General features: G+C 40.8%; 1 protein-coding gene across 9 annotated transcripts in view; it reads left to right on the top strand.

Annotated features, from left to right (window-relative positions):
- Positions 1–21,969, top strand: part of PTPRK (protein tyrosine phosphatase receptor type K) — a 413,915-nt gene extending 391,946 nt beyond the window's left edge. For 4 of the 9 annotated variants that reach the window (XM_069726055.1, XM_069726060.1, XM_069726056.1 and 1 more), the window contains 8 exons: positions 2,372–2,507; positions 3,543–3,701; positions 6,124–6,297; positions 7,485–7,616; positions 7,950–8,075; positions 11,994–12,157; positions 13,557–13,692; positions 20,856–21,969. In XM_069726055.1, coding sequence (XP_069582156.1) covers positions 2,372–2,507; positions 3,543–3,701; positions 6,124–6,297; positions 7,485–7,616; positions 7,950–8,075; positions 11,994–12,157; positions 13,557–13,692; positions 20,856–20,909 — 1,081 coding nt within the window. In that variant the 3' untranslated portion in view covers positions 20,910–21,969. The remainder of the gene's footprint in view (positions 1–2,371; positions 2,508–3,542; positions 3,702–6,123; positions 6,298–7,484; positions 7,617–7,949; positions 8,076–11,993; positions 12,158–13,556; positions 13,693–20,855) is intronic. The other 5 variants (XM_069726057.1, XM_069726062.1, XM_069726058.1 and 2 more) reach the window with 2 other exon arrangements.
- The last annotated feature ends 5,073 nt before the right edge of the window (positions 21,970–27,042 follow it).

A 27,042-nucleotide genomic window follows, 5' to 3' on the forward strand; every position in this document is an offset into this window, starting at 1 on the left:
CAATATGTGAAAGGAGTTTGTATGTTCTCCCCGTGTTTGCGTGGGTTTCCTCCTGGTACTTCGGGTTCCTCCCACATTCCAAATACATAGGATAGGAAAATTAGGTTGTGAGCCCCAATAGGAACAGTGATGACTATGTCTATAATGCACTACGGAATATGATGGTGCTATGTAAGCATTCCATAATAGTCTAAGAAGATTATCACTGCCTGGACTACAGCTCATGTGAGCACTGGTCAGACCACGCCCCTCCTATAAGTAGCTCACTATCAGTAGACAATGTATATAGACAGCCTGATGTGGGCAGGGTTAGCTTTTTGAGCTTTGCTACATCTAAAAGATTGTGTCACAACTGATGACTCCAATCTTTTCCTACATTATGCTGCTCTCAGATGAGATAGCAAAAACCTGATGACAAGTTTTAATGGAGACTGGAGGAGTAAATGGAAATGTTCCAAAATGTTTATGATTGTTGTTTTTTTTGTTCTAATGACTTTACAGACTTTAGGGCAAAGGTGTCTACTAGTAAAGGACCTTTTAAGTTAATTTATTTTGCCGTACTCATTTCTTGCCTTTGGAGAAAGTTATATCGGTCTTTTCCAACACTGTGGACGCGCTACCATGCCTATTTCGACGGTCACCGCTCCATGTTTACCTAAATGCTGGTGTCATTTTCAGAGAATGAGTTGGCTGCTTTAAATAACTCTGAGCAGCGCTGTTACTTCCATTTTCCTGAAAGGAGCGGATGGAGAAAGCACTTGTAATAAATCAGACTGTCGAATGTGCTTCTCGGCTTGTGTTATTCAGACGGCGGTGAGGTGTAAACAAATAGCGGGGCTGCAAACCTCTTGGTATTGATCTTCCATGATTGAATGCTGACGGTGCTACACCTGCTAATGAGAATCAGGGGATGTATGCATGGGATGTAACCCATTATCTGGCCAGGCTAGATGCCTAGCGGGCAGCACATAGTTATGTTTTTGTTAATTTTCCTTTTTTGTTCTATTATTTCACGAACACTGCTCCTTTTCTGGAAAAGATAGAACTCTAAACCGGAAACCTGTTCAAAGTAGGAACGTTTAATTGCAAAGATGCCATAATCCATACTGTGCTCTGTTCCGAAAACCTCTCTATTCTTGTCCGAGAGAAGTAAGGAGAATGGTTATTAGGGAAAATGACAGATCGAAGGTGTTTTATCAGGAAAGCATCATCATTTCCCCCAGCTTTCTCTCCTCTATATGGCTCCGTAAAAGCTTTAGATAAAGAATGAGTCAGAGAAAATGACTGCCCATGGAATATCAAAGCGAATTCACGTATTGAATAGATCTCTCTTAGTTCTCCTGATCCCACATTACTGTGGGTCCTTTAAAATGGTCAACACTCCCGGCGTGTTATACACAACTCACGGAATTCCCATTTCACTCCCCATTGGGACCAGTTAATAGATTTATAGGGTTCTTTTTAATTTTTACATTGTGTTTTATCCCGATGAAATTTTTCAAAAGAAATACATTAATCTGGGAAAGTACATACAGCTCTGGCAAAAATTAAGAGACCACTGCAAAATGTTCAGTTTGTCTGATTTTTCTCTTTATAGGTATGTTTTTGAGTAAAATGTAAATAGTTCTTTTAGTCTATAAACTTCTGATAACATGTCTCCGAATTTTCAAGCAATGTTTTTTTTTTCTGAAAAGGAGAAATGGTCAAAATTACAAAAAACCCAGTGCTTTCAGACCTCAAGTAATGCAAAGAAAACAAGTTCATAATCATTTAGAAATGACAATACTAATGTTTTAACTCAGGAAGAGTTCAGAAATCAATATTTTGTGGAATAACCATGACTTTTAACACAGCTTTCATGCGTCTTGGCATGCTTTCCACCAGTCTTTCACACTGCTTCTGGCGCAAAAAATGTAAGCAGTTCTTCTTTGTTTGATGGCTTGTGACTATCCATCATCCTCTTGATTACATTCCAGAGGTTTTCAATGGGGTTCAGGTCTGGAGATTGGGCTGCCCATGACAGGGTTTTGATGTGGTGGTCTCTTAATTTTTACCAGAGCTGTACGTACGATATTTAGGTTATTTTAAAACAGTTAAAGGGATTGTGCCAAGTATATAAAGGATAGGGGATTAAATAGAGATCTCTGGGTTCCCAACTGTTGGGTCTCCTACCAATCCCGAAACCAGGTTCTATGAAAATGTCTGAATTTAACGGAGGTTGAGCATGTGCACAATAGACTCTATTAATTTTCAAGGGAGTGTCAGAATACCAGCAATCAAGAAGTTACACACTATCCTACATTAAATTCTTATATATCAAAGATGTCTTACTATATATGCCCATGCCTTCATGTTTCCTTTTGTTTCCTAGCGCTGGCGCTGGCCGCACTGGCTGTTACATAGTTATTGATATCATGCTGGACATGGCAGAGCGGGAAGGAGTTGTAGACATCTATAACTGTGTCAAAGCTCTGCGTTCTCGCCGAATCAACATGGTTCAAACAGAGGTAATTCGCTACTTTTCAGCTACTTTTACTTAAAGGGGTTATCCACTACTATTGAGTGTGTTATTTTTTTTACTGGAGAGAAGCATGCGGTTTGAGAAGTGGTTGTCCTAGTAGTGGACAACCCCTTTAATATTAGGTCTAAGTTATTTGGAGTTGCATGTTATTATTTTAACCAAATGTTAAAGCTCTGTATTCAGGATGTTTTCGAATTGGGGGTCATGAGAATTGAGGAAATGAAAATAAGTGACTATGGGTGTGTGCTCATGACCATGTCTTTTTCAGGTGGGTCTGCTCTGTAACTTTCTTCAAAAACATATAAAAAAGGTTTTAAAAAGTGGACATATGCACTGCCATGTCAAATTGACTTGCTTTGCATGATTGCTTAATATGCAGTGAAGCAAATAAGAGAATATCTATGGCCAAACCAACAATGAAGTCACTGGACAAGGTCTTCAAATCGAGGATTGTTTCGCTGGCTACTAAGACACGGCTTGTACACAATCTGGTCTATTCACTAGTATCATATGGATGATAAACTTGGACAATAAACTAGACAGGAGAATCAACGACCAGCCTTTGAAATGTGGTGCTGGAGAAAGATATTATCAGTGGTAATAAGAACAAATAAATCAATTTTTGAACAAATCAAGCCTTACCACTCACTAGAAGCAAGGATCGCCCAGCTGCGGTTTGCCTACTTTGGACACATCATACAAAGCGAGCAATCACTGGAGAAGGAAATCATGGTTGGAGGAATAGAAGGAACAAGGCTAGATAACTAGGAAGACTAGATAATGCTGGTGAAGACCCTGGTGGACCTACCTAGGCTTCCTCAAGATTTCAGTTGGTTGGAAAAAAAAATTAAGTTTTCATTACTGGAAGATATTTTGTTGGAACAAAGGGAAACGGGGGGAGGGAGGGGTTGGGAACTGTTCCAAATATCGGCAATTAGAGGAGATGCTTAGGTAAAGTTACCAAACTCCAGTGACAGGTCCTCTTTAATGCTTTTATGTTCCTACTTCCCTGTGTACACAGGAGCAGTATATCTTCATCCACGATGCCATCCTTGAAGCATGCTTATGCGGAGAGACTGCCATTCCAGTGTGTGAATTTAAAGCCGCGTACTTTGACATGATCAGAATAGACTCCCAGACCAACTCTTCACATCTCAAAGATGAATTCCAGGTATTATCAGTATGTATTCTAGGCTTCTCTTTCTTTACTGTATTGTAATGTACATTTCATGTCTTCAATCTTCTATGCCCTGCTTTTGAGTTGTGTTTAGCAGTGTGAGGAAACAAATGTATTTTTTGAAAAAATGCTGCAATCCCAATTTGCATTTTGGGAATCCAGCTCATATAATTAGATGAAAATGAATGTACATTTTGTGCTTTAAATTAAAGCTGTACTTTTGAGGCTTCTTTCATAAAGAGATGTACATAACTTGTATTGGGTATGTGCAGTGTTTGGGTATAAATAAATGGGCTCAAAGCGCTAGTGCAGCCATTTTCATCCTCTTCATGTAGAAAAACGTGCTCTTACCTTTGCTTTCTGCCTTTGATGGCCATATTAGAATAGAGACCCCCTAAATATAGAGCTTCGCTTTAAAAGTGTTTTATGGGCTCTGCATAAATTGGCGCAGCCTCTGTGACTCCAGATTGGCTATTGTACACTGTCAGGATTCCCTTCTATTTCCAGTTCAAGCAGTCGTCACATGAGCCAAGTATGACATTTACTTACTAGTCATAACATGATCCCAATGTTCTAGTGAGAAAAGCTGCTGAGAATCTGGATGTCACGTGACCTCAAGTATGCAAATCACATAGGCAACCCCTGCATGTGTAGGGGCTATTCGACAATGCCAAAGCTGCTCTATCAGCACTCAAGCATGCTCAGAAACACCTTACCTGAGCACATTCACTCATCACTACTAAAGACCAATAATACTGTGGATTATGTCTGTAAATTGGATTTAGGCCCCTATTTGGAGACTTCAGAATAGTCAGTCAGCAGATTGCTGTATAAGGAACCTTGTGATGTTCGAATTGAAGTCACCATGATCAGATATCCAGAATGAACAGTAGTCTGCAAACAACCAGCCATTCAGTCCCAGTTTATATCATCCAAGTGGTTTTCATTATGTTGTTTACTTAGTTTCAGTCTACTTTTAGATTTTAGCTTAATTTTACCAGTCAGAATTTTCATTTAAATTTAAAAAGTACATTTTAGCTGGATCTTTATGTACCCAGTTCTGCTGAAGTGTCAAATCGAGTGGAATTCCATAAATTGACACTTTGCATTTGTCTGTGTAACGTTTGCAACGTTTTTATCTTTTTTCAAACAAAATCTAGAGTAAAAAGATAAAAAACTGCTAAACCACTGCGACGTGAAAAAAAATCTCTATGTTAAACTATAAGAGCTCAGAGTTTTGTAGTAAAAGGCTGGCATTCTTTGTGGGCGTCCCAGCTCCTTAAAGGCATTCTGTCATGTTGGAAATAGTATCTGCTCTGCTGGCAGGATGTTATACAGCAGGGGGAGCTGATCAGATTGGCATACATTCATTTCGGGAAGGTTTCAGTAAAACATTTAATTACCTGGTGTGTTTGCATAAAAGTCCAGTGGGCGGTCCTGTTCAGTAATTGACAGACTTCCCTGTATGACTGTGCATGCAGATGGCTGTCAGTCACTGAGTGGGACCACCCACTGGACTCATGGATCCAAACACCAGGGATTTCAGTTAATAAAATACAAGTTTTATTGAAACTTTCCCAGCAAACCCATTCATTTTGCTCAGTTTATCCTTCTCTATACTGTGCTGTCCACAGATCAGACTGCATGTACAATGTGACTGGTACATGTCCAGACCTTAGCTCTTAACAGCTCATTTACATAATAAGCAAGCACTCCCTTGAATATTTTTCGTCATTAAATGTGCGTATATGTGTATTGTGTATAGTGTGAGGTATTAATATACCCACCTACTGCCGCTCTCCGGTATGCAGCGTCTTTCTGGTCCTCTTCTCAGGGATGTCACCACTTTGCAGATTCTGTGTGATCACACTGCGCTCTGTGACCCGGATGTGGCTTTTGCAATGTAAGTGTATGGAGCATCCATAGGCTTACATTGCTAAAGAGACTTTCGACTCGCACATAGTGGTCGAAAAGCAGTGAAGTCACTGAGAAGAGGAGCAGAATGACTCTTCATACCGGAGAGTGGCAGTAGGTTTGGTATATTGATACATTCACACTACATTACATACACAACTTTCCGAGAAAAAAAAATATTATTGGGGTGTTTCTGTAAGAAAAACCTGTATTTCTCTAGAAATAGACATTGGTTTACAGCTACCAAGATATAATTTTATTCAACTTTCTATGTCCTGCATGCTCATATAGATGGCTTAGGAGGGTTGATCCTACTGACAGATACTTTTTAAGAGAATTACTGTTGTATTGCATGGGGTAATTGTTTCTATCCCTTCTGTTTCCATGCTTTATAGTCCTTTATTGCTAAAGTTAATCAATGTTACTGGCACCACAGAAATCTAAGCTAATTTTCCCATCCCAATATTCACTAAGAGCAGTACTTTGCTTCTAATGACTCTCTCTCCTGCAGACGCTGAATTCTGTGACTCCAAGATTACAGGCCGAAGACTGCAGTATAGCCTGCTTACCAAGGAACCATGACAAGAACCGCTTCATGGACCTGCTGCCGCCTGACAGATGTCTGCCTTTCTTAATTACCATAGATGGGGAGAGCAGCAATTACATCAATGCAGCCCTGGTGGATGTAAGGAGACCTCTCTCTCTGCATGATCCGTGTAGAGGACAGGAATCGGCCTGATACTGTGATTGATGGATCTGTGCTGCGAAATATTCCAAAACAAATAGGAAACTAATGGGCAGTAATTAGAGCCCTGTTGTCGTTCACTGAAATTGAATTCCCATGAAGCGTTGGCGAGTTGTTTGTCATTTTCAGGGTTCACCTCTAGTGGGAATGATGCCTTCACATGGTCCATTTATTTCCACTGTAGCTATTAATGTAGAGCTTCGTAGCAGTCAAGGTTTCCAAGGTAGCCTAGTCTACAGATCTAAGGCCACAGTATGGGTGACAGGCGATCACTTCTTCCCAGATGTCGTTTAGTTGTAATATGGCGTAACTCTGTTCCTCGTGTGCGTCGCTCTGAGATTTCTTCCACATCTGCTCGCTTCAGAAGCCGAATATTACTTCTAGAGAACAGACTCGATGAACCAAGCTGTTCTGCTAACGCTGATTGCTCGATGCGCAGCATAAAGGCGGTGACAAAAGTGATGTGTAATTACTGAGAAAGGTACAAGCAACATGCTTTTTAATAAGAATTTGAAAATGGAAAGTAAAAAAAGAATCTAAGGAGCCGTAATTGGCGAACCCCACAGCAGCACGTATCCTTGTTGGCATGTCACGGAGCTGCGGTGTGACTTGTTTTGCGATGTTTACTCCATTCCAGTTCACCGATTCTTCACGCTGAATAATTAACGGACACATTAAGTTGTAAATGGTGACTTTAATGAAGTACATTAGGCAGAGCGTTTTCTGTTGCATTTAGAAGAGGCACGGCTATTTGTTTCATTTAGCATAATTGTTTAAGTTGCGCTCGAGGTGATAAAATGCATCGGGGAATGTCGTGCAGGATGTGTTCAATGCATCAGGCTCAAATCATTGCCACAGTGACGGAATGAATGCGCTGTGACTTTAGGGCATCCGTGTCGGCGGCTCTGAATAGCTTTCCTATGTGGATCAGTGTAAGAATCTCCGCATCCTTTCCTGCGTCTGACAGCTCAGACCTTGTATAAGCCTTCCATATAGTTATATCAGGAGCTTCTAAATAGAAAGCTGTTGGCTCTCATGCCCTTATTGGCAGACCTGTCCATCTTTCTGCCCTTTGTCTCTTTTTGCTAAATGCATGTCTTCATCTTTTTTTCTTTTCTCTTTGACAGAGCTACAGACAGCCAGCTGCCTTCATCGTCACCCAGCATCCCTTGCCAAACACTGTGAAGGATTTCTGGCGATTAGTGTATGACTACGGCTGCTCGTCCTTAGTAATGCTGAATGAAGTGGACTTGACACAGGTCATTTTGCAATTTTTATTTAAGGCTAGGGCTACACAGTGACGAGCTACGCTCAAATCAAGACATGGCATGTAATGATTTCTTATGGTGTCGCACACGATCTACTAAAAACAGGCGCAAATGTTTCTAAATAGGTCTGTTTGCACTTGTCATAGAATTCAATGCAAGTCATATGCGATGTGCGTGCATCTTGTCTCTGATTTGGTCACTTTTTTATCGCAAAATCATAGTTGCATCTGACAATTGCCATCAGCGTGTAACCCCAGGCTTAGAGTGCAGTCCACGTTGCATAAACTATCATTTGATTGACATGGTATGGATTGTCACCCACAGGGTTGTCCACAGTACTGGCCAGAAGAGGGAATGCTGCGGTACGGCCCAATTCAAGTGGAATGCATGTCGTGCTCGATGGATTGTGATGTCATCAGCCGAATCTTCAGAATATGCAATCTCACAAGGGTAACTAAAGTGAACAAATACATGAAATTTGCTGTATCTGTTATTTTTGCATCCAATCATTAGAAGACCTTGCATTTAGGCAATCACTTATGTTAGAAATTACAAATAAACTGGGTATTACCATTGCCCTTGTCAAAGGGCCTACTAATACGGCATATATTGGTCAAGGTCAGATGGTTTACAAACACACAGGTAACACCCAGTTGTCAATGTGTTCACACATTTCTGGAAAGAGGAATGGCACAATGTAGACTTCAGAAACGCTGACAGGTCCTCTTTTACATTCACTATTGGGAAATGCTGTCAACTAGAGTGAGGGACATTTTTATAAACCATAAAAGTGGATGTGCAGGATCCCTTATAAAGTCAGTTTGACTTTAGATTAGTTTAGAAGACATCCAGAAGGATTGCCAAAATGTTCATTCATTTCTGGAAAGTGCAAAAATAGAAGACTTTTTTTTCCAATGTTCAAGAAAAAAAACTTATGTCTGTATTTTTCTTTGAAGCTTGAAAAGCTTGTACTTTTATCATTTTAAAGTTCATAGTCGATGCTGCTATTGTATTTCTCTCTGTCCGCTGATTGTGGATATACAGGTGCTTCTCACTAAATTAGAATATCGTCAAAAAGTTAATTTATTTCAGTTCTTCAATACAAAAAGTGAAACTCATATATTGAGTTGTTACAAACAGAGTGACCTATTTCAAGTGTTTATTTCTTTTAATGTTGATGATTTTGGTTTACAGCCAATGAAACCCTAAAAGTCATTATCTCAGTAAGTTAGAATAATTAACAAAAACACCTGCAAAGGCTTCCTAACCTTTAAAAATGTCCCTTAGCCTGTTTCAGTAGACTCCACAATCATGGGGAAGACTGCTGATTAGACAGATGTCCAGAAGGCGGTCATTGACACACTCCACAAGGAGAATAAATCACAAAAGGTCTAAAGAAGCATTCTGATCACAGAGTGCTGTATCCAAGCATATTTATGGAAAGTTGAGTGAAAGGAAAAAGTGTGGTAGAAAAGGGTGCACAAGCAACCACGATAGCCGCAACCTTGAAAGGATTTTTAAGAAAAGGCCATTCAAAAATTTGGGGGAGAAAGGAGTAGACTGCTTCTGGAGTCATTGCTTCAAGAGCCACCACACACAGACCATCCAGGACATGGGCTACAAGTGTCGCATTCCTGGTATCAAGCCAGTCATGACCAATAGACAACGCCAGAAGTGTCTTTTCTGTGCCAAGGAGAGAAAAAAATGTACTGTTGCTCAGTGGTCCAAGGTGGTGTTTTCAGATGAAAGTAAATTTTACATTTCATTTGGAAATCAAGGTCCCAGAGTCTGGAGGAAGAGTGGAGAGAGACACAATGCAAGCTGCTTGAGGGTATAGTTTGAAGTTTCCACAATCGGTGATGGCTTGGGGAGCCATGTCATCTGCTGGTGTAGGTCCACTGTGTTTTATAAAGACCAAAGTCAGTGCAGCCGTCTACCAGGATATTTTTGAGCACTTCATGCTTCCCTCTTCTGACAAGCTTTTTGGGGATTTTTATTCTCCAGCAGGACTTGGCACCTGTCCACACTGCCAAAAGTACCAATACCTGGTTTAAAAACATCAGTATCACTCTGCTTGATTTGCCAGCAAACTCGCCTGACCATAACCCCATAGAGAATCTATGGGGTATTGTCAAGAGGAAGATGAGAGACACCAGACCCAACAGTGCAGACGAGCTGAAGGCTGCTATCAAAGCAACCTGGGATTCCATAACACCTCAGCAATGCCACAGACTGATCGCCTCCATGCCACGCTGCATTGATGCGGTAATTGATACAAAAAGAGCCCCAACCAAGTATTGAGTGCATTTATTGAACATACATTTCAGTAGGCCAAGATATTTTTTAAATAAATTTTCGAACTGGTGCTATAAAGTATTATAATTTACTGAGATAATGACTTTTGGGTTTTCATTGGATATAAGCCATAATCATCAACATTAACAGAAATAAACATTTGAAATATATCACTCTGTTTGTAATTACTATATAATATATGGAGTTTCACTTTTTGTGTTGAAGAACTGAAATAAATTAACTTTTTGATATTCTAATTTTGTGAGAAGCACCTGTATATAAGCTGTGTGATTTACTGCTATTTTAATTTGTTAAAAAAAAGTGTTCCATAATATTATTATTCTGCAGAATGATGTCAAATGTAAATGAGCTAAAAATCGTACGGAATACTCTTATAAATACCCTTAGGTGCCAGTATACCATGTTGACCACAGCTATCTCTCCTAGCTACCCCATACCCTTGAACGCTCAGCTCTGCTTTACATTAATATGGTTTCATTAGGAAGTGGGGAGTAAGTCAATGCCAGACACCCCTGGTATTGACTTATTTTCCCACAGAACAAACAAAAAAAAATTAAGCAAAACAAATTGTCCTCTACTATCTAAAGCAGGGCTTCTAAAGGTTTCTACTGGGCCTCAATTTTCAGTATTCGGTCATAGTGGTCCTCACTCTCTGGATATAATGTGTTAACTTTAAAAATAATACTCAATTCACATCTAATTTGATTCACTGTTCTGTAAAACTTTAATTTAGCTGCATTTTTTATGCTTTTTGTGCTTCGTTCAGAGATTGATGAAGCCAAGTAAAGGTCTGTACAGTTAATGATCGCTTCTGTCAAAACTCTAAAGCAATGCTTAACAACTATTGCAGCCCACTTCCATTTGAGATGCATGGATAAATAGGTGTTATTTCACATTGTTCTTAATCTCGTAATCAGATAACTCCTTTTAGATAACAATTTACCATCTATCTTTCGGGGGGATGGGCAAGATGCAATGAGCTTTTATTTGACCAAAAAGTTCTTTTTACTGGTTTGTGAGGTACACCTCCAATGATCAAAAGAAGAAAAATCTCCAGCTCCACCAAATCTGTGATGATAAAATTTCTTTATTCACAAACTTGTAACCTAGAGGGTACAAACTTCAGCACAAACCATGTGGGTGTGAATCATCCACCTCCAATGATACTGTCTTCTAATTTCTATTTAGGGTAGTGTCTATATTGTTTTAGATTGCAATGTTTTTACCGAGCACCAACTAACATAATGAAATTGGTCATGTACCAATTCACATGTAAGATGGCAATAATATATCAATATTGGCTGCAGTTATTGGAAGTAATCGTACAAGGTTTTCTAGCTGCACAGAGAATGCTTCGTTGTGATTCCCTTTTAGGTATACATGTTAAGCAAGCATACTGTTTAAAGAGGGTGTCCATGATATAATTCAAACAGCAGCCCGTCCTAGTCAAGGGACGTTGCAGACTGAAAACCTACTTCTCACGAGACCTGTGTCTCAACTGACTAGAGCTGTATCACACATACCTCGGTTGACGCATGGGAGCACAGCTGACATGAATGAAGAAATAACATCTTTTGTGATCCGCAAGAGATATCTCCAGCTACATCCTCATGCATTGCTATAAAGCTGTCCTCTTATGATGGAGGATTATGAACTTGGAGATTTCCTCGCTGACCAAAATGTGGGATAAAACATATTTCTTTACATATCCCAGCCATGTTCCCAGTAACTGAGATATATGTGATACAACTCTAGTCAGTTGAGACACAGGTCTTGTGAGCTGTGTGTCTTCAGTCTGCAGCCCGTACTGACAGGAGACTAGAATGGGCTGGAGTTTGAATTATATATATCCATTTTGTCTCATTCATGGAGATTGCCTTTAAGTTAATGATTTTACAAGCCATAACAACATGGCAATATGACATTGGTCAGTAGTTTACTTTCTACAAGGATACACATTTTCAGCAGCATAATATAAGGTAACAGCTATTTGAATGATTGTGGGCGGTAGATGACTAAAACATTAATTTTCATGTTCTTTACTTTGGACAGCCTCAAGAAGGGTATCTGATGGTACAGCAGTTCCAGTACTTAGGATGGGCGGCGCATAGAGAGGTGCCAAATTCCAAAAGATCTTTCCTAAAATTGATTTTGCAAGTTGAGAAATGGCAAGAGGAATGTGATGAAGGAGAAGGACGCACCATTATTCACTGCCTGTGAGTTACCCACTAATAGCCATCATACATTGTAACTCTGTCACTCTGAGCTCTCTAATGGATGTTCTTATTGACTTGGCCTGTGGATCTGATACACAATTAAAGGTGTGAAATGAGAATCTCATAATGCTTCTGCTTAATTTTGGTAGCTTTATTTGCCTTCATATTATATAGGTAGGGATAGAGAGATTCTCTTTGTCTTTTCTAAAGATTAGATATATCTGAAAACTAAGGACAAAGTTATCTATTTTGTTAATTGCTAAATACATAAAACCTAAAACATTTCTGTAGTGGCTGTAAACTTTCCAAACAGGGACATCATTGAAGAGAGAGCATATGTAGGTCAATAAAGTGTTTAGGCTTCTATCTTTATTTTAGTGGTATCTACCCATACAAAAATATATGGGCAGAAGAGAGACTTCTAACGTGCCTAATATATAAAAAAAAATTTCACTTTCTGTTACACACACATTTTACAAGTTGGCCTTTCAGTAACCACTGACAAACATTGCTGAAGACAACATTGTGGTAGTCTTTTACTGGAAAGCTAATTTGGGTGGAGTGGAAAAGCCGTTTTAGTAGAGATGAGCGAATATGTTTGAGTAAAATTTAATTATTCTTGAATATTACAAAAATCCACTTTGCCAAAATGCAGATTTTTTTTTTTGTCATTAACTTCCACATGGATTCAGCAAAATGTTGGCCACGGGCCACCATTTTGCTGAACTATGAAGAGCAGTCAAACAGTTAAAAAATAAAAATAAATAGTTTTACTTACCTTAGCACTTACTTCTCTGGCCCCTCTTCTCTTCACCATCACCCATCCAGCGCTTGCTGAATCTTCTGATTGCCGCCTCATGCTGGGCCAGGACTTCTGTCTCAGATGAGGCTCCGGGTGGGTTCTGTACAAGCACCCGTAAGGTTAATGATGTCTTGATGTGCCACCGTGTCCTTGATTGCATACGCAAAAACATCCTGGGCTTCATCAAAACTTAAGGCCTGGACTATCCTGAAGAGGCTCCTGGGATTCAGCAGTCGTGTCTGCAGTCAAATGATGCGATGAGGAACAAACAGGTGATGGTGCAGAGCGAGGGCTGGAGAGGTGAATGGTAAGGCAGGTAGAATTTTTATTTTTTCATCTTGTATTTATTATGTTCCTATGTCTGAAGAGACCCCAAAGAATCATGGATATTATCAATTCTTGGAGAATAATTTCTCTGAGAAGGATTTCACAGGAAAATTTCTGGAACAGGTAAATTTGAATTTTGCCTGGTTTGTTCATTTCTACTGTTGAGTGATTTTTTTTCTTTCTTAGAGCTAATTGTATGATTTAGTTTTGTTGCCTATCTATTGAATGTAAACCGTGACTTATAATGCCTTTCTCTCTCTTTCTTTCAAGAAATGGCGGAGGACGAAGCGGTGTGTTCTGCGCCATTAGTATTGTGTGCGAAATGATCAAGAGACAAAATGTGGTGGACGTTTTCCACGCTGTGAAAACACTACGCAACAGCAAGCCAAATATGGTGGAGACTCCGGTGAGTTCTAAGTCGGGGTCATCCACTATAGCATCTGTGGACAGCATAATAAGTGTATATGTAATGCTGCAGCTAAATATAATGTATATTCTCCTCTAAAGAATGATTTTCCATCCAAGCAGTATCGGGTTACTTTTGACCAGCTTGGCGGTAAAATTATCTATTGAACATGTGTACTTCGACTTTTAAAACCCGATGTGGAAATGTCTACATAGAACATGGGTATAACTTATGTCTTTAGTCTATTTCTCTCAGCAAATAGCCCCATAGTCATAAAAAACAGTCAAAATCTTCTATAAAGAGTTGTTTTTATAATGGCAAAGCACATTTATGCCCTGTGTGTTCCAGCGTAACATTTTGTGTTTGCTTAATCAGGTTCATCAACTCATAATGATCTAGTGTTTGCAGAGAAAGTAACTGGCCCCTGGGATCTCCTGCATATATCACTGTGCTAAGGGAACAATGGAACCAGGGCAAATTATGGAAATCCTACTAAGCAAACATTCCTCAAATGAGCTGTGTAGTTAATGAGAAATAATGTTTGTTTGGATAATTGTTTGCTAATTATTTTTTCTTCTTTGCACGTATTTTTTTTCATTTCTTTGCTCCTTTATTGATTTTATTTTTTTGCTGTAATGTATGGCTGTTTTTAAGGGATGTGAAACATAAAATGGGACTTGTTTGACTTTTAATAATCCTGCACATACAAAGGAATCTGTCTTAATTGCATTTTGCAAACCTCCTAGTTTTACTTTCATCTCTTGAATTCTGCAAAATGTGCTGTGAAATTGCTTATATGTAAATCAGCAGTGGTAGAAATTAGTTACCATGTATTAGCAATAATTATAACAAATCACTTGATGAACCAGGAGGTTACTTTCACTAGTTTAGTTTACTGGGCTAAAAATAATGGAGGCATAAGGATCGCTGGTCCTATGCAAAGTCTCTGGTATGTCCAAATGCAGAGAGGACTTGAACTCTATAGCATCACTTATGGGAAGCGGCAATCCTACAAGTCATTATTGACCCTTTAACGAGTCTTGCAGTATAACTTGTGAAATCAGAATCTCAATTCGCAGACACGTGTTCCAGGCTATTGGCCCTCATCAGTGCAACGTATGAGAACTGATTAGGCTAGGTGAGAGGCTCTGGACAGACGTCTAAGGGGTAACGTTTCTCCTTGTGGAGAGTAACATACCGGCTCTGGTATGCCAAGGTAAGGAGGCTTATTAGCCTCCTGGCACTATAGCGTTCAAGTCCTCTTCCTCTCTGAAGAGACAATTGCACGGCGAATAAGCCTCCTTACCTTGGCATGCCAGAGCTGGTATGTCACTCTCCACAAGGAGAAACCTTAGACCTTAGTATGCCCAAATTGCCATCAAAGTGGCAATTGTTCAGCGTTCAGCGCATTTTTTTTGCATGCATTGCACTTATACGAACATATGCACTGGCTCAGTTTGGTTACTGTTTTTAGCAAGCTGCTGCCCATTATCTGCATGTGTTTGTACAGGCCATTAGTGCGCTCTAGTTTTTACCCCAAATTGACCGTTTTGCACAGCTGTTTTTGACCACGATTTTTGTCACAGGTAAGACACATTTGTTAAGTGATTGACCCATGAAAACTACGGTTGAAAAGCCACATCACAAGACTAATTTGCTGTAAAACGCATGGACGGCACAGTAATAGACTGTGAAAATACACCTTTAATCACAATAATCTATCAGGTAGATAGATTATTACATGCACCCTAATGTAATAGCATTTTGCCAAGCAATATAATTTCTATGTATTTACCACCTGTCTGTTAAGCAACTTCATTGCCCATAGTAGTAAACCTGATTTATTCCCACAAACTCCTGGATCCAGGAGTTAGAAATAACTGCACCAGTGTTATAACAGTGTGCCTGCCGAGGATCAGGTCCTAACTCATTTTTATTATGCCGCCTGGCTATGAAGTCAAAGCTAATGTGATTTACACATACTGTTTCAATATCGAAAAAATATGGCTTTACATTTCCAGCACACACTTGAGCACAGTTTCCTAAGAAATATCCCCAGATACAGAAGGTGGGGAGAACATAGTTGGCTCAAATTGATACATTAATCATTGCACAATTTACCTAAATGGAGTGGAGTTATTATAATCTATGTTAATATTTCTTCTTAACACACAGTGGGGAAAGTAAGTATTTGATACCCTGCTGACTTTGCAAGTTTTCCCACCTACAAACAATGGAGAGGTCTGTAATTTTTATCGTAGGTACACTTCAACCGTGTGAGACCATCTAAAACAAAAATCCAGAAAATAACATTCTTTGATTTTTAAATAATGAATTTGCATTTTATTTCATGAAATATTTATTTGATCACCTACCAACCAACAAGAATTCTGGCTCTCACAGACCTGTTAATTTTTCTTTAAGCAGGCCTCCTACTCTGCACTCATTACCTGTATTAATTGCAAATGTTTGAACTCGTTACCTGTATAAAAGACACCTGTCCACACACTCAATTACACTCCATCCTCTCCACCATGGCCAAGACCAAAGAGCTGTCTAAGGACACCAGGAACAAAATTGTTGACCTGCACAAATAAATCAAATAAAATGCAAATTAATTATGCAAAAATCATACAAATTGAAATTCTGAATTTGTTTTTGTAAGATTTTGGCTCACAGTTGCAATGTACTTACAATAAAAAATAACAGACTTCTCCATTCTTTGTAAGTGGGAAAACTTGCAAAATCTGTAGTTTTTCTTTAATTTTTTTTTTTTTTTTAATAATCGTCAAGGACATATTCCTTTGATGGGTGCAGGACTACAAAGCACAATTTAACTTGGTCATGTTTGTGTATATGTATTTGTATTTATGTATTTGTATGTGTATATATATATATATATATATATATTATATATAGTTTGTTTTGTTTTTTTGCATGTGCTAAATTCTATTATATTCATTTATTTTTATTTCATTTATTGTACACACATTGGAGGGCATTTTTAACATATTAACAAATTCTTGTATTGCTGATTAACCCTGTACCTGGGACTGGTATATAGGGCCCAATTACAGGGGTATATAAATTTGCAGCATAGGAGAGCTGACTGGATATTTTCCCTTTCTATACCCTGCAGTCACATGACCGCAGAGTTCAGAGGAGGAAGCACTAACAGTGCTTCATTTATATACACTGGTACAGCACTGTTTTTTCATAGATTGAGAAGGTAAGCATAAATTATGGTAATAAACCATGTTTATCTTCTCTCTGGGAATGTGACTGCCAGCTTTCCTCCCCCTTAGCTTCACAATCTTGTGCAAGCTGCTTACACAGGATTGACATTTGAGGACATCTGTACAGGGTGAATTGTGGACTTCCCAGATGTTTATAGTCTGTAGGACATCCAGAAGTAGTCTGGTTCTAAATCAAAAAGAAAAAAGCTGTCAAATTTTGTGATTATCCTCTTTTTTTCCAGAGCTTTTAAGTTGGCGTCCCTCTGCTGGCTCACATTAGGACAGCTGTAACTTTCTGCTTTTCTGTAGGACTGTGTGTTTGTGTGTGTGGATCAGAATAAGACAGTACTGCATGTAAACACTGGAGTTTCTGTTATCGTTATTGGATGTAGTTAGGTAAAAGGTGATGTAAGATATATACGGGAAACAGGAATTCAAGTGTCAGGATCTTCATAAAATTCTCAATTTATTAGGCAAGTATACAAAAAACTGTCACAACCACCAAGGGTAGACTATGAGCGAACGCGTTTCAGACAGAAGTCCTTAAAGGGATCCTGTCACCCCCAAAATCAAAGATGAGCTAAGCCCACAGTCATCAGGGGCTTATCTACAGCATTCTGTAATGTTGTAGATAAGCCCACAATGTTTCCAGAATGATGAGAAAAAGAGGTTAGATTATACTCACCCAGGGGTGGTCCCGCTGCGGTCCAGGCAGATGAGCGTCGCAGGTCCGGTCCGGGGCCTCCCATCTTCATACGATGACGTCATCTTCTGGTCCTCCTGCTGCGGCTTCGGCACAGGCGTACTTTGTCTGCCCTGTTGAGGGCAGAGCAAAGAACTGCAGTGCGCAGGCGTCGGGAAAGGTCAGAGTGGCCCAGCGCCTGCACACCGCAGTACTTTGCTCTGCCCTCAACGAAGCAGACAAAGTACGCCTGCGCCGGAGCCGCAGCGTGAAGACAAGAAGAGGACATCATCGTATGAAGATAGGAGGCCCCGGACCGCAGCGGAACCGCCCCTGGGTGAGTATAATATAACCTCTTTTTCTCATCATTCAGGTTACATCTGGGGCTTATCTACCGCATTCCAGAATTCCAGAGTTAAAGAGCCGCTGAGGTCACAGATTGGCTATCGCACTGTTGACGTAGCTTCAGACCTGCATACACTGAGTGCAGCAGCAGAGATTCGGCACAGTTATTTTTTATTTTAAACAAAATGTGGCCAGATAAGAGTGATTTTGCAAAACAGGAAAACCCCTTTGACCCTTTCCAGGCAGTCGATTCCTCAAAGGTGGACAACATTTTTAAAATAACATGTACTTAGTTATACAATAGTTCTATGTTCTGTCCAATTGGCAAAATCATTTTGTGGTGGGGGTATGAAAACATTTTCTCCTATTTAGCCTTAGCAAGCTTTGAGTTTTAGAATCTGGAAGACATGTTCTTAAAGAGGACTCCCTGAGTATTTAGCTTTGGGGTTTTTTTCTTCTGTCTTTTTTTATTATGGCCTTTTTTATTTAGTGCACATTTTTATGCTCTGTACAAGGGGGTGTGGCTCATATAATTCTCTGGGGAGTGTGTCCTTAGGTACATTGCAGGGGCGGACACAGACAGCTTGGGGCCCCTGTGCAGAAAATGTCTGGGCCCCCCTCCTTTTAAGGCGACAAAGATATATATATATATATATAATACATACATACACACACACACACACACACACACACACACACACACACACACACTCACACACTAAGGGGGCTGCGCTATACACAAGTGAGTACACTTTATACTAAGGGACTGGGTTAGGCATAATAATCGACAATAACGTCTACCTCCACCTTCCCCTGTTCCTAAATACATTATAAATCCCCCTTCCTCCCATCCCAATCCCCCACACCCCTCATTGTCCTCCTCCCCCTCGCATCCCATTATTACCCTCTCCCCCACCCCCATTATTGCTTTCTCCTCACCACCCCATTATTGCCCATTCCACCACCTCCATCATTGCCTCCTCCACATCACCCCATGATTGTCCTTTCCACTGCCACCATCATTGCCTTCTCCCCCACCACGCCATTATTGCCCATTCCACCACCATCATTTCCCCCTCCCCCGCCACCCCCATTATTGCCCTTTCACAACCTTCATCATTTCCTCCTCCCTCACCAACCCTATCATTGCCCTCTCTGTCAAGCCAATCATGGCCTTCTGCCCCATCATTGCCCTCAACCCAATGACTGCCTTCTGCCCCTTCATTCCCATAATTGCCCTCTCCTCCACCTACACACAGACACACACAGCACCATGCACCTCTCTGCACACACACACACAGTACCAGTCACCTCTCTGCGCACACACACACATACACACAGCACCAGTCTCCTCTGCATACACACACCTCACCACACGGTATCCCAAATCGCACCATCTCCGGCAGCTTCCTGTCTCGCACAGCCACGGTGCTAAATGATGTCATTCAGCCGCTGCTGTGCGAGTCGTAACAGCTCTAGATCCAACCTGGCGGGCATGCTTTGACTTCTGCTCCCTCGGGTATATGGCGCCAGCTTGTGCTGTCCCCAGTTATACAGCAGACGTCTCGTCCTCGTTGCTTCATATCCGTACACCCCCCACCTCTGGGACGGACGCCGCTACTCACCTGCACCGGACTGCGCGGCTGGGGGCCCCAGTTGTGCTTGTGGTTGCCATGGTGTCAGGAGCAGCCACGCAAATGGGCCTTTGAATTTCCTGGGATCTTGTGGCCCCGCCCCCACAATGTGCAGAGGATTGTGGGAGGATCGTTCAGTCAGCACTCGCACTGCAGCAAGAAAGGCAGGAAGTGAGTGAAATGGATCAATTCCCTGCAGCTCTGCTCCCATTTTCTGTTGCAGGCAGCGGAGTGCAGGGATTGCTCCCTAGCTGCCGCACAAGAGAGCAATCTGGCCAGGGGCCCCTCGGGGCCGGATAAAATAACCAGATTGTCCTCATTATTAGCTGTACTGCAGGAGCCCCGGTGCAGCCGCACCAGTTGAACCGGCGGTATGGCCGCCCATGGTGCATTGTATTATTCACCGCTCCATCATATGCCCTTGACAAACACCATAAAGATTAGATCTTAATAAAAAGGCCCATATCTCCGTAATAATATGGCTGATTTTAAGAGAGAAAATAATGGAATACTCAAGGCCAATGGGAATAAAATAAGAACAAAAATTAGGCACTTTTGAAATGGTGGCAGGTGCTCTTTAAAAAGGTTGTCCGGGACATTGACATTGAGGATATTCTTAGGATAGGTCATCAGTGTCTGATCAGTGGAGCTGTGACACTTGGCACCCCTCGCCGATCAGTTTCCAGTATTGGCAGCGACTGGGACTTCTCAGTAAAGAGGTGCACAGCACAGTGCCGTTGACTATTTAGTGGTCGCGGCCAGGTACTGCACATCCACCCCCTATTTATATCAATATGGGGTAGATGTGCAGTACCTGGCTGCAGCCACTATTCTGTGGACAGAGCTGTGCTGTGCACCTCCTTAACTGAGCAGTTCTGGCCACCGCTGACCCCGGGAACAGCTGTTCTGTGGGAGTGCCAGGTGTTACACCACCACCCATCACACATACGTGTGTATAGCCTATACTAAGGATAGGCCTTCAGTGTTAAAGTCCTGGACAACCCCTTTAAACCACCGAGGTATACATATTGCCATTGCATTGTACCATGGAATATTTAGAAGAGAGAAAACTAGATATTTATGACACCGTGTCATGATTTTTATATAGAGCCTGAAACTTTTTGTAATGAAGATAAGGTAGGTGCATCAATACCTCAACCTGTATGACTTGTCTTATTGGCTCAATACAGCCTCCTAACCTGACAGCGACGACCGATTTAGTGAATATCCTTTTCATTCTACTAACAATTACTCTTCATTTCACAGGAACAGTACCGCTTCTGCTACGATGTCTCATTGGAATACCTAGAATCATCATAGTAGGATGTGCCAAGTTCGGACAAGCGTCACTCCAGCTGTGCAGTGGGGGATTTTTACATGGGACCTTTTAAGTTTTAAACCAAGCAAACAAAAACAAAAAAAAAAAGCTAAAGGAAAAAAAAAAGTATTTTTCTTATGACTTTCTGTATCTTCATACAAAGGACGTGAGCTGTTTATATGACTGTAGAGACAGTATTGATGACTTTAGTGCCACATGATCACTGCTGGATCCTAGAACTGGACAGTCTCTCCAGGATTTGTATGTATTTGTATATGCAGCCGCCTCACAAGCCAACTCTCGAGCCAGTATGTTGCATGTATCCATTTACAATGTGGCAATTTCTTTTTTTTTTTTTAAATAAAATTTGTCTAAAATGATGCAGATTTGGCAGTAAACTCCTGTAATTCTCTCTACATTTCAAGCATCATGGAACTGTACTTGGCTTAATATTTTTTCTACATGGGTCGCACCATATATATTATTTTAAAGGAATCCCAAACATAAGCCAAAGAATCAATTGTAAATATGTCAATATGGAGAAGCACACTCTGTATTTATTGCTTATTTACATTCCTTTATTTTGACGGCTGAAAAAACAATAATTTTTTTCCTGAGGAAAGCTTTTTTTTGCTGAAAACGATGGCGGTTTATTTTTGTATGTTATGAGCGTAAGTTAAAGGAATCTGTTTTCCGCATTAACCCGAGAGCAATTGTTTTAAAGATGTTTTCTTGTATTTCATTCTGGTGAACACAAGTTACGTGAATTCGTTTGGTTCTGGACCGTCTTTAAAAACAGGACCAAAGTGATCTACAGTTTTCCACCAAGATATTCGTAACCATGGATCAATTTATTCATATACCATGTGGGAAATCTACGCTTACAAATTCAAGATCAGAGTCCCGGGCCGCTTGTTACTCTTAGGAGGAGAAGGCAACATTTTGGTCTACGGCCTGAGAACATTTGATTAGCACATTGTAAGAAAATGTGTCTTGATGTTTACAAAGTTGTAAGCTTTGGGCTCTCGGCAAAGTAAATTGAAATAAATGATTACCATATTCCAGGCGTGTCCCTTGTCCCATGATTCCCAGAAAAAAAGATTGAAATTCTGATTTATACCAACAATTTGTGCTTGCTTTTTATGACCTTTTTCTTTGTAAGTTTATATCTCACTTTTTTGTGTCTACATTTGAATACCTTTCTTAAAATGTTATCTTCTGCAGTAGGTATTATATTTTATATAAAGAGGTGTTATATATTATCAATTCCAATAATGCAAGCATCAAGCGCAAATAAAGGTTTTTTTTTTCCCCGTTTCTATGAATGTATACCCTAGTTTTTTTGGTGTGCATTATTAGTTTTGTTTTAGAATTCTGTTAACATCTGTATGATGACTAACAACATCCTGCCCTTCTCCCATAATGCATGATAAATAATACTGGCAAATGCCAAGTATTACTCAGTATGGCAAAAAGGAATTTTGTCAGAGTGACTGTTCAGACCAAGCAAATACATTCGGTGCATCCTTGGCGTGGCCAAATATTTAAGTGATCCTTCCCACCTACTTATTTTCCCTCGATCTTCAACACCCCTCTTCTTTGACCGTTCTTGCTTTTTAGAGACAGAAAAGGGCTGAGATAGATAGAAAACAAGTATATGGGAAGCTGCACTTAAAGGGACTCTGTCAGCACACAAACACTCTTCAATCCATGTACAGGTGCTCGATGCACCCTTGGTGAGGCCAGTCATTTATATACACCTTCCCACATGCTTGTTTTCCATCTGTCTCTTCCCTCCTCTCTTCTTTGACAGATCTAGCTTCATAGGGTCAGAAATGTTGGAGATAGATGGAAAACAGGCAGGTGGGAAGGTACACTTAAAGGTATGGCCACACCATGATGCGCCAAGCACCTGTACTTTTTTGAACAGTCATTTTGTGCCAACAGATTCCCTTTAAAATAACTTTTTCATCAAATATTAATGAATTTCTCCAGACCAGCCACAATGTGAACAGTGCTGTCTCTGAGAGACCTACCTCTGCATACTACAACCATGACAATATTTTTGTCCACAGTTTTAATGCAGTTGCAGGTTTTGCAAAAGTTTGAATTACCAAAATAAACGTATAGGTAGTAGTTTAGATATAGTGATTAGTCTCTTTACACCTCCAGGTAGCTATACATATATTTTCAAAGGTGAAATTTTGTTCATTGGCATTGCCACACTGTTTCCTTGGATGCTTGTAAACTACATGAATGTGACATTTACCATCAAAGACTTTTGTGATAATTTAAAGGGAATCTGTCACCCCAAAATGGAAGTTGAGCTAAGCCCACCGGCATCAGGGGCTTATCTACAGCATTCTGTAATGCTGTAGATAACCCCTGATGTATCCTGAAAGATGAGAAAAACAGGTTAGATTATACTCACCTAGGTCCGGTCCCCGCTGCGATCCGGTCCGATAGTGTTGCGGTCCGGGGCCTCCCATCTTCATAGGATGACGTCCTCCTCTTGTCTTCACGCTGCGGCTCCGGTGCAAAGTACTGCAGTTCGCAGGCGCCGGGCCTCTCTGTCCTTTCCCGGCGCTTGTGCACTACAGTACTTTGCTCTGCCCTCAACAGGGCAGACAAAGTACACCTGCACCGAAGCTGCAGCATGAAGACAAGAAGAGGACGTCATCTGATGAAGATAGGAGGCCCGTGACCGGACTGCGACGCCCATCAAATCGGACCGCCCACCCCTGGGTGAGTATAATCTAACCTCTTCTTCTCATCTTTCAGGTTACATCGGGGGCTTATCCACAGCATTATAGAATGCTGTACATAAGCCCCTGATGTTGGTGGGCTTAGCTCAACTTCCATTTTGGGGGTGACAGGTTCCCTTTAAGTAAAAGAAATCAAAGTTATCTTGACAACCCTATCCCCATTTAAAAATGAAGTTAGCGCACAGGCCCTGATTCATTAAGCATGGCGATTCTGTCACAGGTCTTGATGAAGGGGCACGTTGGAGTGGATTCTCCTAATTCATTTAGAGACACATGCCTATAATGAATCAGGCGAGGCGCTTAGTACTGTGCATTGCTATGTGCGCCTTGCCGCAAATCTTACTCAAGACACTTCTGGAGCAAGATTTGTAGCTGAACAAATGCCACCACACGTCTTAAATTTGACTAGCGGTCGTTGCCACGCCTCCATCACGCTCCAGTTCCGCCCACTTAAACAGAGCTTGCTCAACAAAAGCGTGAAAATGCCAAAAGGTGAATTTTTTTTGTGCAACCTTGCATTGCACAAAAATATTGCAACTTTTCTAAGCCTTTTTCGACAGAAATTTGTCAAGAAAGCGTTGATGAATCGCCTCCCACAGTTTTTAAAATGATTTCATTGGTTCCTGACCAGTGACGATAATCAGCATTGCCTTTGAGTGCAAGTTTCTACTTTACAGCGTATATTTTTATTACAGATTTAAACTGTTGCCATATGTAATTATGCAGTGACAGGTGCTGAATGTTCATAATCATATGATGTGAATTGTGAGCTGTGGTGGCCAAGTGGTTAAGATGTTTGCACTTGAAATGAATGGGGGTTTTCCGCACAGGTTCAAATCGTGTTCACAGCATTGTCCTAGTGAGCTGAAGATCATAGCAGGGAGGGAACCAGTCATGGCAGTCATTGCTCCTAGGTCACTAGGATTTCTCCGCCACTTGTCAGTCATAGCTGTCAGTGTGAAAAATGGAGGATGAGAAGCGAGTGCACAGCTCTAATCTTAATCCTGTCAGCATTGATGAGGAGATCATCTCTGTGACCTGTTCTCCCATTCAGATCCTCAGTGTGAATAAAGGTACCTTCACACTGAACGATATCGCTAGCGATCCGTGACATTGCAGCGTCCTGGCTAGGATATCGTTCAGTGTGATACGCAGCAGCGATCAGGATCCTGCTGTGATGTCGTTGGTCGGGGCTAGAAGGCCAGAACTTTATTTGGTCGCTGGCTCTCCCGCTGACATCGCTGAATCGGCGTGTGTGACGCCGATTCAGCGATGTCTTCGCTGGTAACCAGGGTAAACAACGGGTTACTAAGCGCAGGGCCGCGCTTAGTAACCCGATGTTTACCCTGGTTACCATCCTAAAAGTAAAAAAAAAAACAAACACTTCATACTTACCTTCCGCTGTCTGTCCCCCGGCGCTGTGCTTCTCTGTACTCACTGTGAGCACAGCGGCCGGAAAGCAGAGCTTTCCCTGGTTACTTTTAGGATGGTAACCAGGGTAAACATCGGGTTACTAAGCGCGGCCCTGCGCTTAGTAACCCGATGTTTACCCTGGTTACCGGCATCGTTGGTCGCTGGAGAGCTGTCTGTGTGACAGCTCTCCAGCGACCAAACAGCGACGCTGCAGCGATCCGGATCGTTGTCTGGATCGCTGCAGCGTCATTTAGTGTGAAGGTACCTTAAGACTCCACATATACAATGACGCTCGAAAGTTTCCACATTTCTGTATAAATTTGACCTAAAACTATTATCAGAAAAAAAGGACATAAAAAGAACCAAATCAAACAAATGAGTCAAAGTATTAGACTATTATTTTTTTAAACACGGAAAATGATCCTATAAACATGTCTGTGAGTAACAAAAGTCTGTGAACCTTTTCTTTCAGTATCTGGTGGTGGTTAGTCCTGCAAATCGGGTTAGAGAAATTTTAGCCCATTTCTTTCTACCAGGTTGGTTTTTTTCTCATGAGTTGCTCATTTCGGGTTCTACCACAACATATCTATAGGAATAAGTTCACGTCTTTGACTTGGTCATTTCAAAACTAATTGCATTCTTCTTTTAATCATTATTAAAATGCTGTGCTGTTCTCTTGAGATTCAGCTCATGGTCTTGGCATTTTCCTTTTAGAATTTGATGGAATAATTCAGAATTAATTGCTCCATCAATGATTGCACGCCATCCTGGCTCAGATGGAACAAAACGCCGCTCCAATTGTGTTACCACCACAGTGTTTCACAGATGATATCAGTTCTTATGTTGTAATGCAGTGTTTCTTTTCTCCAAATATAAAGCTCATTTAAACCGGAAAGCTCTTTTTTTTGTTTCATCTTTCAACCAAACTTTGTTCCAATAGCCCAGGTGATGTTTGGAAAATTGAAGATGGGCAGCATTATTCTTTTTGAAGAGCAGTGACTTTCTCCTTGTAATCTTGCCATTAACACCATTGTTCAGTGTTCTATTGATGGAGGACACATTAACAGTGATGAGCGAATATACTCGTTGCTCTGGTGACCTGCGAGTATTTTTTAGTGCTCGGAGATTGTTTTCCTCACCTCAGCTGAATGATTTACATCTCTTAGCCAGCTTGATTACATGTGGGGATTCCCTAGCAACCAGGCAACCCCCACATGTACTTATGCTGGCTAACAGATGTAAATCATTCAGCTGAGGCGATGAAAACGAAATCTCCAAGCACTAAAAAATACTCGGAGGTCACCCGAGCGTGCTCGGGAAATCTCGAGTAATGAGTATATTCGCTCGTCACTACACATTAACGTCAGCTACTGTAAGACAGGCCTTTAGTTACTTAGTGGTTACATTGTGCTCTTTTCTGATCTTGATGAATAATTAAATACCTTGTTCTTTGAGTTATCTTCATTAGTTCACCACTCCTTTGGAAGGTGATAATGATTTTTTAATTTCCTCCATTTGTTCAAAATCTTTCTGTGGATTCCAATCTTTAATTTTTTCCAGCCTGATGAGCATAAACAACTCTTATTGCAAGCTTATTAGAAATCTTCTTTGTGATGTGAAACATTTCAACAAACATTTTATAAAGGTCAAGTGCTATTTTTACCCATTTCCTCATGTGAATATGTAAAATCTGGGGCTAAAACTAAATTTTGGTGGTATTTTTTCTTCATTGCCAAATGTTATAAAATTCTGTGAGACACCTGTGGTGTCAAGATGATAACTGCACCACTAGATAAATTCATTGAGAGGTGTAGTTTGTAAAATGGGGTCACTATTGGGGTGTTCTGCTGTTCTGGCACCTCAAGGTCTCTGCCAATGTGACATGGCACCCTCAAACCATTGCTGCAAAATCTGAACACATGGGGTATCAGTATAGCCAGGAGAAATTGCACAACAA

This window comes from Ranitomeya imitator, chromosome 5 (assembly GCF_032444005.1).
Source record: "Ranitomeya imitator isolate aRanImi1 chromosome 5, aRanImi1.pri, whole genome shotgun sequence".
Lineage (NCBI taxonomy): Eukaryota > Metazoa > Chordata > Amphibia > Anura > Dendrobatidae > Ranitomeya > Ranitomeya imitator.